The sequence below is a fragment of the Crocodylus siamensis genome, chromosome 4 (assembly GCF_052110815.1).
Source record: "Crocodylus siamensis isolate JL-2025a chromosome 4, ASM5211081v1, whole genome shotgun sequence".
In the NCBI taxonomy this organism is placed as follows: domain Eukaryota; kingdom Metazoa; phylum Chordata; order Crocodylia; family Crocodylidae; genus Crocodylus; species Crocodylus siamensis.
Window position 1 is genome coordinate 211,699,642 of NC_143398.1, and position 17,076 is coordinate 211,716,717.

Below are 17,076 nucleotides of genomic sequence, written 5' to 3' on the forward strand. Positions count from 1 at the left end.
CAGATCTGTGCCAGGCAGTCCTTGAGCAAGGGCCTGCACAACTTCTGGGAGGTCTCCATGCCAGATTTAACAGATGGACATACATACGGGTATTCAGGACATCATATGAACCCAGCAAGTATTGATACTGAGGGCATAATTCTAACCTAAAGCCATGAGCTTTCTTTAAAGGTTAAGGGAAAGTGCCATTCATAATCTCTCTTTGAGCTGGATTAACTTTCAGAAATAATAAAACTGAAAGATGTTAATGCATTTAGTGCCATGTTGAGTGAGAGTTTCAGCCTTTTAAACCATGTGGAGTTTTTGGTCTGATGAAGAAACATATTACAATAGAGGGATTACAGTTGTATGAACCCTAAACTTAACAAAAAGGGGGAAAGCCTCGAATAAACACATATATTTCTTCAGGGTTTCATGTATGTGGGTGATTTTGCATTGATAGGATTTTTCAGCCTACTAGAAGATAAAGGGCTTAAAAATTTTTCCTAAGTGACTGTGCAAAGTGTATACATATAAAAATCAAGTTGCCACCCCAGAATGATTTGCAGCCTCCATTTTACACCACAGGACACAATTAGGAAAAAGAAGTAAATTTTCATATTACAAAATTCAAGGTTTTATTGAATTATTATATAGGAGATAGTTAACATCTATGAATTAAATGTGCTAGCTAGAAAGGCATCCAATCTTTATCTGAAGATTCTAGTGATGATGTCGAATTGGCCACTTCTGTTTGGTCCATTAACTAATGACCGTCACTGTTAATAATGGGTACCTAGTTTCGAATGTGAATGTGTTTGGCTTCAGTTAGCTTGAAGAGCCCTTAGAGTGTAAGTGGTATTTTCTCCATGTGAGTTGTTTTGCAATGTAATTCAAGATACTATTCAATCTGCCATTTGAAATTAAATAGGTTTAGTTTTTTAAGTGTTTCACTGTAAGGAAACACTTTAGTCATGGCTTAATTTTCTTTTTTTCTTCATTCACTCCAATGTTTCAACATGCCTTTGAAAGGACACAAAAATTATACATAAAATACTAGTATCAGTCTCCCCAATGGAGTATGCAGACATTAAATAATCTTCCTACTCATTACTCCCGTTTATCCAAATATTGCATTCCGTTTTTTGCAACACCATCATCCTAAGAACTTAAGCATGACATACCATTTATGAGTGCATCCACATGAGTGCACATCTGTCGTTTGCAGTGGATTTGGTTTGAGGTACCACAAACTGTATATAGCACATGTGCAACCGTGCACCACACTGCAAATTTAATACCAGGAACTCCCAGTATCAAAAAACAAACAGCTAAAAAAAGTGGTGCGCTAGAGGCTGGGTCCTCCAAGGAGATGCTCTGGCTGCTGACCAGAGTATCTCCCTTCCTTTAGGTCTGCCCTGGCTCCTCCAGCATGCTGGGAGCTGGGAGCTGGGAGAAGCAGGGAACAGGCAGTTTGCCCAAAGCAAGTCATTTTTCCCTGCAGCACATGTGCAGGGGCAGGCACAGTGGCAAAAAGTATGTTTTGTGTCACTGCAAGCACACACCCCTGCATGTGGAAATGTGGCTTATGACTCTCAAGTCCTTTTCACTAATTTCTATGGAACAATCCCCATTCCCTGGCTATGGATTGCATTCCTTATTTCTAGATCAGGGTGGGCAAAATGGCCGATCTGGCCAGCAGCCAGACTCCATTTCCCAGCAGCCCCTGCCCTCCTGGCTAAGCTGGTCTCCATGGCAACCCCAGCTGCACCTGTGCAGAAAAGCTCAGGCTGGGGTTGCACTGCTCAGGCTGGCAGCGTGCACTGCAGGGCAGCACAGGGGGTGCTCTGGAGCCACTGGGAACTTAGGATGGGAGGAGCCAGGGCACAGCCATGACCTGTAGCCTGCAGGCTCTGGGTCCTTGCAGTGGTGACAGTCTTTTCTTAAAGACTCAATTCTTAATTGATATTATGATGTCATATAGTTCAATTTTTTGCCAGAATATTTGCCAGGAACCCAATATTAGAAGCTTAGCACCTAAAAAAAGCTGCTACAAAGCATCCAGAACATGATAAATCCCAGCTTCCTTACCCCACACTCAGCTGTGCATATATGTTCATACTCTAAGAGAAACTAAGATATAAACTAATAACTTTGCCTAAATTTCATTTCCACTTTCTGTAATAGAGTCATAGTCAAGGAGGTGAAAGGAAGAAATTTCCTCAATGGTTAAAGTGCAAAAAATGAATAGATTCAACACTAAGGCCCAGTGTAGACGTTACAGTTTTACCTGTATAAGTGATCGGAAACTGGTTTATACCCATAACAGAAGTTCAGCGCACAGACTGGTTTAAAAATTGCAGAACCCAGTCTAATATTTCTGCCCCCACACCCCCATCAAAGTGATGCAAAAATTGCGGTTCGTTTCTTTTGGAGGCTCGCAAATAATAATAATTCTCAGGCACACACTATTAGCAGCACAAAAGGTGTATTTGCAAATAGGGTCAGAGCAGAGATAGAAAATCTCAGATTGCTCTGCCGCCGAGGAAACCCGCAGAAGGCACTATATACTCTCTCTCCTGGGCACGTGTGCAGAAACAGGAACTCTTACAGCTCATTTCCGGTTCATACAAACATATATGTGATTACGTCACTTCATCCGTCGCATGTGTATTATAATTAACTACTTAAGTATGCGGGGCAGATAGGCATATATGCATCAGCTAATTACGCACGCGCAGAAAGCTCTCTAGGTCACCAAGAGTTGAAATCCCGCCCCCTTTCAAGGACACAGTCAGTTGAATTCCAGCTTCTGTAATCTGCATGTGAATTGTCAGGGGGATTGTGGGGGTAGAGAGTGATTTAGTATAAGAAAAACTAGCAAATTGGCCAAAAGTGGGGGGAGGAATGTCCTTGGTGGTGTTTCTGCTTATCAGGTACGAGATGCAAACTGTGCAGTTCTAACAACACTCTATTCATTATGCATTTCTAATAATATTTCTAACAAAAGGATGAATGTGTGTTCCAGTCACTACTGATCTCAGCTGCGCCACATACAGAAAACCATGCAACTTGGGAAGAGCTTTTAAATGTCTTGAGCTTTTGAATGTCTGTACCTAGCCTATAGGTTTTCCTGGGATGCGCCCATTTGCTGTTTGCCCACACTACCCATATTTGGCTGCTTAAGTATCTTCTGAAATACTTGGTGCACTAAAAACCAAAACAAGCAGGCAAAAGAAACCTACTGCATATGCAAGGAAAAGAACACGGTTGTTAGCAATTTGGAAGCAATGCTAATGAGAAATGTTCTTGTTGCTATATTTTGCAGGCAAGAGGCAATGCTTCACAGTTTGCTTATAAAGGTTATGAACAAAGTTCAGGGCCAACTTACTATGGAGGCATCTACACTAAAATATATGAACTGAGCCCTCTGATTCCAATCTGTAGCCTCAAAAGACCTTGGACAAAACTTCATTGTAGGCTTTGAGAAAGCAAAGATAAAGAAAAAAATTCTACTTTGCAATTCCTATCTTAGCAATTATTTTCTGACGTGAAGCAATGGGTCTCTCACTGAGTTTAAAACACAGCCTGGCATCCTTTCTCCTATATATAGTTTTCAGCAGTCTTCTATATAGGTGTTTTCTGAGAGTCCGTGTTCTACACACATGCACAGGTCTTTGCTTGGATTTTTTTATTGCTCTGTACCTTCTGTAAAGTTTTATGTCTAGTTAAATAACACAGCGCTATGAAAATGTCCTCTCGTAAAATGTGCTTAGCATTACCATTAATCACCATGGTTCTGTTAGAGTGTAGGTATAGATATTATAATTATGAGGTTAGCAGTAATTGTGTCTATGCAGTATTATAAGAAATGCTGGGGCAAGGGTGTTGAAAAGTATTTATCTAGCTTTTGAAATATACTGTAAAAGAAATAAAAGAAAAAGTAAATGATTATTCTGAACATGCTACTGTTTTCCAGACTGCCAGCCAGATGATTGCTTAGGGAGATATTAATATATCCAGAGGGTTAATTTTAGTAGGGTAATTCACAAGTTATTCTCCCTCCTCTAAACACTGCGAGTTAATGCCTTACAAGCCCTCCAGCAGTCCTGTAAATCAAGAGTCTAAGTATCAGCAGCCACTTGGGTGACGCACTGAATATCTATTTGATATGGAGGGTGGAGTGAAATGTCAATGGAAACAGGTCCCATTTAATTGTAAGCTCACTAATAAACACCAGCCAAATATATTCTTCCTTTTTTTACCCCCCACCCCTAAATGTAGCTTCTTGAATGAGAAGGAATATAATATATTTCAACTTGCCAGCTATTTTCAGTCGCTCCTCCTCAATGAGAGAGAGTCATACAGATCCTTGTACAACATATTTAATAGGAAGCTTGTGAATTCCCCATTCTTGCCACAAAAGGTAGCTCATTTTCAATCACCCCAAGCTGGAAAATGATTATATAAAGTCACATCCCCAATGATAGAAGCTATAGCAAAGATAATGATACATACAGTCTATTCCCAAAAGCTCTGTATGAAAATAAACTAGACACATACTGGCAGACTAGATCCATGGTCTAGTAGTTAAACCATGGGGCTGGGATCAAGAATTCTAGATTCTACCTTTGGGTTTTTTTTCGTTGAATTGCAGTATAACTGTAGGCATGTCACTGATTTTCTCTGTGCCTCTTTCTGACAACCTATGATGAATAGAGTAATACTGTATGTACCTTGCAGCAGAGCAGTGTGGTTTAATTCAAACTTGTACTCTTAAATTCTTGGAGAACATACAAAGTATTCTTATTATAACAATCTCCTCCTGTTCCAATGTGCTATAGTACAGTGAATATACGGGGCAAAAAAGACATCTGAGATAGCCATCTTCTATTTGGAACAAAATTTTTTAGCATGTTTTGAAGATGTTGAAGAACAAGCTGGATGCTGAGTGCAAAGAGGGCAAAGAGCCGCAGGCAAAGGCTGGCAGGAAAGCTCGTTATATCTTTCATGCAGGGGTTTCTGATTTTGAAGTTACCTAGGGGTGCTCAAACTCAGTGCTCTGATTCTACTCCACCAACAGATGGGGAGGGTTTCTAGAAGCAGACACTGCTTCATGCAAATGATAGAGAACAGGTCATGGTTCCACTATTTTTCTTCTGAGCAACTTAGAAGGGTCTTAGCAAAACCATGAGGGAGCCATTATAATTTTAATTCTGCAATTTAACTGAAAAGGATTAGAAAGAATTGGGGTCATTTCCTTGTCTCTTATGGAGTTCACTTGATCTCAGAATGCTATTAAATTATTCTGGACAAAGAGAACCTTAACTAGTGTTCATAAAAGAGCTGCTCAAGTTTTTGCTTTGCAAAAACATCACCATATTCCACTATACATCCTATGATTTCAAAGACATTATTCAAAAAGGACACCCTGAGATTGTATCTTACAAAATCTTCACCTGCTTCCATTTTTAATTGAACACAGTTGCTGTGCTATTAATATATTTGGTATTATTTTGAAGAATAAGGAATAAATATTTCCAACAAATGCACTCAAAATAAGCTTTGTTTATAAACTATGATAGTTTTTGCCTTTGGGAGTATTTTTTCTTTGGCTAGGAATGCAGATGATCTTCTCAGTCTTTTACTTTGTGAACACACATTCCCCATTACACATAGCTTACAAGAAATTATTATCTAATATTGGTACTACATTATTGATGTTATAGCATATTCAAACACTAGCAAAAGCTTGATAAATTGTTCTATTTGCTTTGGACAGCCATAAGCATCAGGTAGGTGGAGGCTACGCCTGAAGATTGAAAAACAAATAATAAAGGTCTTAATCCCTAATCTAAATCATCAAAATGGAAGGATTTTTCATCTCCTAACTCTGAGCTCAAATTGTAAAAGAAAAGGGCTTTTTCTTAACAATTGCACACAACACTCACACAAGCCAGAACACCCATTTGTTAAGTACAGTCTTTCTTCCAGTCCCTCCTTTACCCTGTTTATATCTCCTCTCAAAGACACAGGGCTTGTTGGGAAAACATGCTTCATTACAGCTGTTAATAAATTACAGTCAGTCATTTCCAGGTGTTCCTATTCCACTGCAACATATGCAACTCAGCAGGATCACCTGTTTTCTGAAGCAAAGTTGTAACCCATTCCCAGCCAGGACTTGATTAAGGACTATCCACAGTGCCCACTTCCACATTCTGTTGAAAGGTTGCAGGCATTAGGATTAAATCCAAATATGAATAAGCAAGACATTACTTTATAGAATCACTTTTGGGGATCTTTCACCACGCAAATCTATCTGCCTTTTTCTGCCAGCTTACTGTTGGAACTATATGAGCCAAAATCGTAATATCTTCAAAATGCACAACAAAACCTTGCACTGCTTTAAGCAGGAGACAGTCATTGAAATATGAGAAAGGAGGTAAACTTGTGCAACTGGAAATGTTCAGAATTAAATATACATGTCTTACTATAGTAGATATCCTTCACAAACTTGTAGCCAGTCACTTATCTGAACATATGAGTAAGTAAGAAAAACAGCGAGTAGTTGAAACCTCTGTCCTATTAAATAACTGTACATTAGTTAATATCTGAAGCAAACAGTAACTGCATTTCCCATCTTCCAGTACTGTTGTTATGAAATGAACCTATGCTGGAAAATGAAAAAAATAAATGCAGAAGACCACAATAAATAATGTGATGACATCTTCAAGACGGTGTCATACACCTCAGAGAAACAAAAGACAATTATATAAAAAATGCAAGCAGTAAGATATTTTAAGAGGCAACTCCAGAGAGTTTTATTCATGCCAAAGTGTCTTATGCATCACAAAAGCATTAATTTGTACAAAAGTATGTTATTAAGGAAATTTGTGACAATACAGTATATGCTTTATGTGGGACTGAGGATATTAGACAACAAATATGAAATGTGCCTTTGATTCTAAGGAGGCAAGTATATGGCAAAATACTTAATCTGCATTTTATGTGTTATCATCAAGCACAGATTCTCAGATTAAATCTCATATATGCAGCCCCCATCTAATTGGACTCATGACAAAGGTTGCCAGAGATGAGGCAATCTCAACCCCTGGGCATGGCTCTACTCCAGAGCAGGGCTGGACTTGCCCCTCTGCTCCCTTGCTGCAGCTCTGGCAGAAATGACAGATACAACAGGGTCTGCCCCCACCCCCCAATCCTCCTTACTCAAGCAGGAATCCCTGCCACACCCGTCACAGCATGGACTGTAGCCAGCATGTGGTATGCTAGCTAATGCTGAGAGGTCTCTGTATAAGGCAGACAGGACAAAGGCAGACAGGATAGTGTCCGCTTAGGGCTTTTTGGAGCTAATTAACAGGTAGCTGATAATGTCCCTCTGTTCCTTCCTTGGGAAAAGTTCTTTAAGAAGAGGTTGAACTAATGAGAGAGGCTTTTTTTTTTTTGCTGGGATGCTAAATGCTGTGTTATCAACTCCTTTCTTCCTCCTTCACTGGTCAGGAGCAGCCTGGGGGTGGGGCAGTAAACCCTGCCTAATGAAAGCATCCTACCAGGGCATGGCCACACCCATGCTCAGCTCAGCACTGTGGAAGGGAAGGGAGGGCTCCTCTAGCACCCCCAGCTTCTAGCCTGACCCACTGCAGGCATGGCCTGCATTTCTTCAGTCCAGAGGGGATGTCTGTACAGTTACAAACCCATTCAACCTAGCCAGGTTAGACTATTGTGCAAAGATTGAATCAATTCATACTCTGGCTTTCTGAATGTCTGTTCCTAGCCTAAGCTGTTTAATTCAAACCTTTATTCAAACACATCAACCATGTCACTGCTAACCCCAGTGCCTCATGGTCTTGAAACAGGTGTAAGAGGTGCACAATGATGTTACCAGACATCATTAGTTTGCATTAGTTTGCCCCACACAAGGCACAGTAGACTTTCACTCCTTTTTATGTCTTACTGATGTAATGAGGTCCTCTGGCCATGATTCCCCTGGCACCATTTCAACCCTTAACAACGTTACTGTCCTTGGGCAATCTCCCCTTCCCCTTATCTGCTACACCTTGATGTATTTACCTTTTTAAAAAGGGAGGCTGCCCCAGGGTTCCCCAAGCCTGATCTCATATATGAACACAGGTGTCTATGCTCATCACCTTAAGGGCTAAATTTGTGGGCTCTGTCCTCTCCAGTACCTATGTCCATACGTCACAGATGTCACACATGCTAATCAAATCATAACCACTGTTATGGGCTACAGGCTTCTGGCTCTGTTAGTCCTTAAGCCATCCCCTCTCTGGGCTATGGGCACCCTGGACCCTATGATCCCTGGCTGTGCCTGTCCTAGCCTTTGGTCTTCCTCCTTAGACCCTGGTCCCACTGCTAGGTCAGTTGAGACTCATGGGCTCTTCAGCCCCACCAGTCTCCAGCTATGGCCCTTCTTGGCCTTTGGCCCTTCAGGAGCTCTGGCCCCTCTCCTAGGTCAGTGAGACCTATAGGCACCATGGCCCTACCTGCTCGCTGGGCTCTCTGCCCCTCTTCATTCTTTCCAAGCGCACTAGCCTTGCAGTCTCTCTGGGATGTCTGTTCTCTCTCTGGCCCCTCTGGTCCTCTGTCCTCTCTCCCTGGGCCAGCTGTAACCTCCTTACCCCCCTTTAGTCTCTGCCAGAAACCACCAGATGCTCCACAGGCCTATGGCTGCATGCTGGCTGTTTTGCTGGCTCAAAGGCTGAACTCCCAAGCTAGGGACAGACATTCAAGAAGCCTAAGCCTGAATTGATTCAATCTTTGCAGGTTAGTCTAACCTGGATAGGCTAAATCAGTTTGGAACCCAAGCAGATATCCCAAAAATGCAGGCACATGCCTGCCGTGGCTCCGGCTAGAAGCCAGGGGGCATGAGGGAAGCCCTCCCTTCCCTTCTGCACAGAGTCAAGGGGGGGTGTAGCCATGCTCCAGCAGAATACTGTGATTAGGGGGGAGTTACCTCCCCCCACCTTGATAACAGAGCATTTATCAGCTCTGTTATTAGCATTTACCACCCCATTAGAAAACAAAGCCTCGCTTATTAGTTCAAGCTCTTCTTAAACAGCCTTTGCAAAGGAGTAAATGCAGAGACATTACCAAATGAGCTGCTGATTACCTCCAAAAGGCCCTGAGCAGACACTGCCCTATCAGCCTTACACAGCATTAGCTAGCATACCACATGCTGGCTACAGTCCATGGTGTGGGAGAGAAGAGGAAGGATGAGTGCTAAGTAGAGGGGGAGGGGGTCATGGGGAAGAATAGAGGGGAGGGGCCAGCTCTGTTGTGGAGCAGAGAGCTCCGCCCAGCCCAGAGAGCATGCTGAGATACTGGGGGAGCTGAGATACTGGGGAAGTCTGATTTAACTTAAACCAGCAAAGGGTCTGGGACAGACATTGCAAAAAAACCATTTGATCCAAATCAGTTAAGTCTGATACTACATTCAACCAGATTTGTCTCAAACCAGTTTCAGCCATTTTCAGACTGGTTTATGGGTACTGAATATCTGTTCTGTTACAGGTTTAAACCAGTTTCTGATCACTTAAACTGGTTTATCTGTAATGTCTGTCCCTAGCCCCAGTCCTAAGGCTGCATACCCACACACATTCTCAGTGTGAGCCAGAGTCACCCTCTAGTGGCCTGCTCAGGAGATCCTTCCCTGTCCTCTACCAGGACAAAACTGCCTACCTACCTCAGGTCCTGGGCTTATATATACCTCGGGCTCAGCCTCCCTGCCAGTCAGGTGTCTTCCCTGATTTCTGCCCAAGCTGTTTCTTGAGCCTTCTCTCCTCTGAAAGTGACAGGTGCACTAAGCACCCTGTCACACTGCCTATAAAAGAAGATATGAGAAGCAGCTGAGTAGTAGTCATCAATTCAGTACGTGGAAGCAAAATTAACTCCAAAGCATATTAAATAAACTCTATCAGTGAAGTTCACAACAGAACTCCCACTGAGTTCATTGGGGGCAGAATTTCACTTGACATACGCCTGATACTCAATGAAATGTGGAGCAGTTAAAATGTCTGATAACTGTCACAGACATTCAATGCAACAATGATATAAAACTGTCTCAAAATTCCATCATAGATTAATTTCCTTGTAATGAAAGTTGTGTGAAATTCTAGTTTTCTGCTGATTTAGCACAGTTATTTATTACTGTTACCCCAATACTACAATCTCTTTTTTCCCAATGATTCTGTACATCCGACACATGTAATGATCTGTGAAAATATCACGCACAGAATTAAAGATCGATTACAAAGAATACAATTAAAGTAGCTTTTTGGGACAGGTCATTTTTCCAAGCATGGCTATCATGGCTTTGCATATGAAAGTGGAGTAATCTGTATGATTGCAATGCATTGACTGTTGGTGTACTGTCATTACATTAGTTTGCTTGAAAATTAAGACTAACTGCTATAATGTGAATGAATGATTGTGTCCACATAAAAAAGACAGCTAAAGTAGGGCTGCACATACAGCAGAAGTCTTTCATATGATTCTGACTTAAAGTCATTAGAAAGGTAAAGGAATGTTATGAGCCAGATTCACCAGAATACCTTGGCTGCTTTGCAGTGCTCTGGTGAGGCAAGGTAGCTCAGCCAGACATGTAAGTTGGGTTTACAGCTGTTGCATTAGTAGGGTAGCACAGGGGGATATCTGAGGCAGCATGCAGTGGCATGGCTGCACCCTGCTCCCTTTAGATGTGGCTCATGCACAGTGAGCTCTCTCCGCTCATCAGCATGTCACTGCATCTCTTTATGAAGCTCTGTATGTGCCATGATCTCTGAACCCAAACTGATTGATGTGGGCTGTGGTCAGAACTGCCTTCGTGCAGCTCAGGTGCCGAGGGTGTGAGTACCACTGCTGTTCACTCTCGCTTTCCCCTTCCCTCCCCACCCATTGAATTCATCATCAACGGAAAACAGGGGGCCCTGCTTTGGCTGTGTGGTGCAAGTGCAGTGAGCTCACCCTTTGCCATGATCCTGGATCCACCCATGGGGTAGCACAAAAGCTATCAGAACATATTGGTGAATCTAGCCCTATCTTTCTCTTCCTTGTTTATTAAATCTTTGGGATTCGCGACATGCCCTTTTCCATTTTCCAAAGCTGTGTTCCATTTTAGACTGTCTTCTCAATATTGTACCATCATAATTGTGTTCCATGTGACATCAATTCCATGTTCTTGGCAGTGTATTGCCTGCTCTGGACATGGAATTTTTGTGGGAGACACCAGCTACTAAAGGGTCCATGGCAATTGACACAGAGAATAGACACATCTACACGTGCTTTCCGATGGCTTCGCTGTGACTGAGGACTTAACTGGCATTGCTCTGCCAGCAAAAAAAGAAGAAAAGTTCTGCCATCACAGTTTTGCCAGAAGAATACAAGTTTTCCCAGCAAAACTACATAGAATAGGCTAGGCCATACTTAGACTAGTCATCAGTGACAAAATAAAGGGGTATGTTGTGTGATTACTCCTCGATAACATTCTTTACAAATCTTAGAAATACCACTGGGATATTTAATCATTTCATTATAAAGGTGTAATTTTCATAATTATTCTGATGACATCTTCTATTTGCTCAGTGACTATAGATAAGAATTGCAAATTCCAGAAACTTCATTAAAATTTGTATTGCTCATCAGAGGCATTTCCCACTTTCAGAATCTTTCAGTTAGAAGATGAAACATGGAAAATGTGCTGAGTGCCATGAAAAGTAATTGAATGAGTAAGAGTGCAAATAATGAACAATGTTTATCAACAAGCTCGTTCCTAATATTTGTTCATTACCCTCACCTTCATTAAAGAGCCACCTGCTTTTTCCTCAGTGTTTATTCTGTGCATTTAAAAGACCTAGGGCTTAGATAGGGAATTACACACTCAGATATTAATTTGCCTTGATTGTGTACACTGATGTAAATTATTCTGAGATCAGACAGGATCCAGATAAGCAACTATACTAGGGAAGGTGAGCACAATAGGCAACTATTGTATCATTTCACTAGTAGGTATATAATCTATGGTAAATTCTCCTGGAATTGTGGAACACACACAGCCCCAAATGCAAGCAACAATTATTTGACATAGGAAGGTAGGAAGTAATGGTAGGGATTTATTAGATAATAATATCCCTTCCTATTCAGCACCACAGCAAAGCTCCATCAGGATTTTAAAGGTACAGTTGTTGCAGGTGTTGGATTTTGAATGAGATGTAAAATCCTGATCACCTGTAGTCATTAAAGACTCCATGGAGTTTTTTAAAAGCCTTAATGTCCTGGACAAATTCTAGCCTGGTTAAATAAATTATTCTGATGGTGTAAATGGCCTTCAGTTGAACTCTGTTGATTTAGACCAGCTAAAAATATGTGCAGATGTTACATTTAGATTGACCTTATTGTGGTTAGGTCCATCTAAGTGCCTGTGACAAGACTGAGCCCAAGGGGTGGCCATGACACCAGCTGGAGGCTGTGTGGCTCCTGCCCTTCTGAGTCTGTAATGTAGCCCTTTCTTGGTTGCTCACCTGCCACATGCTGTTCTTATTGGAGATGAAGTAAGGGAGGCTGCCCACAGGTGTTAGAACAGTGGTCTCCAACCTTTTTATGGTTAATATAACTTTTTGGCATAGATATACTGTGCCCCCCAAGATATACTGTGCCCCCCCACCTGCTCCGCCCCTGCCCTCCACCCCTTCCAGCTCCTGCCCTGCCCTTGCCCCACCCCTGCTCCCACCCCCTGCCTTGTCCCCCCTGCCTCCTAGACAAGCTGCCCAGGCTCTGACCTCACTCAGCCAGCCCAGCCCAGGCGACAGAGGGCATCGCTCAGCCCAGCCACATGCCTCCTGCTGCTTCTGATTGTGGAGCCTCTGACAGACTGAGATCGACTGTCAGAGGCTCCAAGATCGACTGGTTGGTGACCACTGCCTTAGAGTGAGCCTTAGTCCATGCAAGTCACCTCCAGGTCCCTCCTGGACTCCACTAGTTTCAGTTCAGCCCTCAAGCTCAATAGCCCCTCTTGGCATGTCTATGCCTCTGCAGTTCACCTGTAGCCTTAAGGGCTTATTGCATTTCTCTTCCCTTCTAGGGCACCTGTAGCCTTAAAGGCTCATTGTGTGGCTCTTTCCACCTCTATACCATGCCCCATACTTCACAATTCTTATTGTACAGTCGTTCACCTTGTAGGGGTCTTGGCCTTATTGGACTCTGCCCCCTATATTCTCACTGGGCCTCTTAGCCCCAGCCCATAGTTCAGACCTGGTTTCTAGCTTCCAGCCTCCCTGCCTGCAGGTCTCTAACACTATCAATCTATTGCAGTGGCCCTTTCTGGACCTTTGGCCCCTTCTGGACCTGTCCCCACTCCTGGGCCAGGCGAGATCTCCAGGCTCCCTGGCTCTGGCAGTCCCCAGTTGCACTCCTTCTTTGACCTTTAACTCCTCCTGGGCCCTGGCCTCACTTTCAAGCCAGCTGAGACCTCTAGACTCCCTGGTCCAACTTGCCACCCTGGATTTGGTCTCCAGAAGTTGCCCCTCCTAGACCTCTGGCCCTTCCTGGGCCCTAGCCCCACTCCTAGCCCAGTTGGGATTGCCTTGGCAGTCTTTGGTTATAGCCCCTCCTCTAGGCTCCTGGACACTTGGGTTCCACCCTCAGCCCCTTCTGGGCTACCAGGTCTCTAAGAAAGTCCTGAACCTAGCCTTGCAGGGCTTAAGGCTAAACCACCATTTTTGCCCTCTGGCAGACACCCTCTCTGGGTTTAACACAAAATAAAAGACACCTGCCTGCATAAACAAGCCTTCCACTCTGCCCCAGGTAACTTTCCCTTTTTCTCAGGCCTGCAGAGCTGCTTACTCAGTATGATTGTCAATTCAGGGGCCCTCTTCCTCTGCTGCCTTTTCATGGCTCTCAGGGCTGGACTGCCTGACTGGCACAAGCATGGGGCTTATATGGCTCAAGCCCAGCCCTCTTTGGGTCATGTGAGTCCCTAATCAGCCCCCTCCCTACCTGCAAGCTGACTCTCAGGCTGCTTGTCCTCTTAAAGGGAGGTGCACCAGCTGTCCTGTCACACTGTACGCACATTTGAGGAGCTTAGGTCAGGCAAAAAATGGCTGGCCTGATCTTAGTTCATCTAATCTGTGCCTGATCTAACCAAATGTGTGCATACATTCAGAGAGCAGCCTCAGGGCAGGAAAAGCCCAGCCACTAAACCCAACCCCAGGGCTGCTCTTCTCCTATCCCCCCACGACCCTGACCAGGCCTCTGACTCCCTCACCCCTGGATGGAAAATCCACCCTGGACCTATCAAGCCCTCTTCTGCATACACCTGCTGGCCGCTCCCCATCCTCCCATCCCTTCCCCCACCCCAGCTTACTTCCATCACATTCCCAGCATGGCTCCAGGCACCAGTGCGTGTGTGCACAAGCAGAACCTGATCTATGATCACGTTGCTTAAAGTAAGCTGTGGGACTGTAGATTGGGTCCCAGAAACATCTACGCATGCCCAAAGTATCTCCCCATTTTATACTCCTAAACTGCTCCTGAATGTGCCTTTAGCTACAGAATGATTCATTATTTGCCATGTTCTTATGCTGTCAACTGTTAAATAGCTGCTGTTTTTGTTCATGAAGGTGAATCCCTAAATATGGTGTAAATGTCAATTTGTAAGTGTCTGGGGGTGCTGCATGGGGATGTAATGTTCCCTGTGAATGTGAGATATTGTTATTTCTCAGCACTGCGGGAAATATTTTAAAGGCTAGACCTTCCTTGTCTACAAACTGCAGGGTTTCAGCATTAGTTTAGTGAAATCCAAGATATTGTCAACCCTTGTTTCCAAAGTCCATAAACATTTCATCCACCGGAGTCCAGCATTCTTCCAATCCATGACAGCCTCAGCCCTGCCCTTTGTTTCTCATCGAGTCAGGAGGTGGCAGGTTACAGGCTCATCATTCGGTTTGTGCAGCTGCCTGTCACAACAAAATCCGGATGTTAATAAATTCAAAACAAGCTGATGGAAAGTAACAAAGTCTCTCTAAATGGCTCTCTAAATGTCATTTTAAGTATTTAAAGTCAATATGTATTTTGGTTAATTAGCTGAAAACATAATGGTTTTTTCTCATCTCTCTTCAGACTTTCTGTTTAACCAGCCTACGTTGCAATGCTTGGCCTGCAGCTCTTCTATTTTTAGCTCTAATGGAACAGTCTTAAATTGCTTATTTTCTGTTTACTAAAGTCATCCAGTTTGTTACCATGGAAACTGTGGCAAGTGCCACAGCTTAACTGTTTTATTAAATGGATTGAAGGTACAGCTGCAAAACTTGAAAGGCCAGCATGTCAATTTTTATTCATAGCTCAGCCTGCTATAAATACCACATTATAGCAAATACTACATTAAATATTGCAGGATGATTCTGATCACTGTTGCAATGGACCTGGATCATCACTTTTTCTGAGGACAAAAAAAAAAGATTTATTCCTGTGTAACCCAAATGAACGTCTGAATTTATAAAATTACACCCCCTGTCAAGTTTCAGTGATTACTGTATTTGAATGAATAAAATTACAAATGACGTACATTAAATCGGTTAAAAGAGACAGCACCTCACAGCTCTGTTTGCATGAAGCTTTTAGCCCCATGTTACCTTTGCACATATATCTACCATATTGTATTTGGAATCTGTTTATTCTAACAGCATAATACAAGGAACAAGAAAAAAGCTAACGACCTTATCAAATGAAACTTTTTAAATAGAAAATTGTAATGATGACCAGCACAAACTAACAGGATAAAATCTTTAGATATTGAGTTAGCACCTAAATAAAAAAGGCCCTGAATTTTGTAGGCACTGAGAAAAGACACCTTCCATTAACTTAAATTACCACTATGGGCACTCAACATCTCTGAAAATCTAGCAACTTCTAATTATGTTCCTCACTATGAATTCCATGCTGAATGTAAGTACTCATGTTTGAAAATCTTGACCATAAGATTGGTGGGGGGGGGAAGGTTATGATGAAATGTAAAAAAGCCATTCAATATGATCAAGTTGAAAACAAAGCATGTTTTTTCCATGAGCGTCATTTTTAATAAAATATTGAAACATCCTTAGACAAACCTCAAAAATAATGAGAGCTAAAATAAGAACAGCTATATATTTGCACACATGAATATTTAATATGTGATTCACCATGTTGTAAATCATGAAGAACCTCTGACATTTAGAAGAAAGGTGTTTTTTTCTGCAGTAGCATTGTGGTTCATGTGGTAGATGGCAGTGACACTCAACATGAATACCTCCACAACATGAAGCTGTACATTTATGTTTAAAGTCATTTCTAGGGAATAGAAATCAATGGAACAAAAGGGGCAACTTGAATGGAAGATCTTTTGGGTTAAGTACAAATGCAATACATTATTAGAAGACAAATTTTGTTTTTGATGAAAATGGTGTTCTTAAATGAAACATGCTGCATGTGTTTATTAGCAAGCAGTCATCAAAAGAAAAAAACAATCTGCATTATTTTTTATATGGTTAAAACTATTAGTATAAAGAGACAATGTAGGTTTCTCTGATTGAAATATTGGTCTTTCTTTTTTTTTTCCCTTTCCCTAGGGACCACCTTCATTTGCAACACCCACATAATCCCAGTGAAAAATCAAGAGGGAGTAGCTATGATGTTTATTATTAACTTTGAATATGTGACAGATGAGGACAACACTGAGTCCCCAGAGAAATTCAACCCAATATTGCCATCCAAGCTTGTAAACCGTAAGTAAGGGCGAAGTGGGGGGACAGGATGAAGTCATGTGTTGCTATTAGTCATCCTATTTAAAATTAAATTATAATTCATAAATATATCAGTGAAGATCATTAGAAGTGGATCTTACTACACTGCAAATACATATCATTCTGTGTGGTAGAATTTAATTTTCATGTGTTTTCTAGCTTTATGCTTACAGGTTTTCACTATAAGCATGTCAACTTGTTGCTAAAATAGTAGATTTATGATTTTCACACATTGCAAAAAAGAAAAAAAAATGTAAGTATAAAATGAAATTGAAAAACAAGTTCAACC

The 17,076-nt window shown here is 42.1% G+C and overlaps 1 protein-coding gene across 1 annotated transcript in view; it reads left to right on the plus strand.

Moving 5' to 3' along the window:
* Positions 1–17,076, plus strand: part of KCNH7 (potassium voltage-gated channel subfamily H member 7) — a 394,806-nt gene that overhangs the window by 210,049 nt on the left and 167,681 nt on the right. Inside the window, exon 3 of the mRNA XM_090045605.1 lies at positions 16,614–16,769. Coding sequence (XP_089901731.1) covers positions 16,614–16,769 — 156 coding nt within the window. The remainder of the gene's footprint in view (positions 1–16,613; positions 16,770–17,076) is intronic.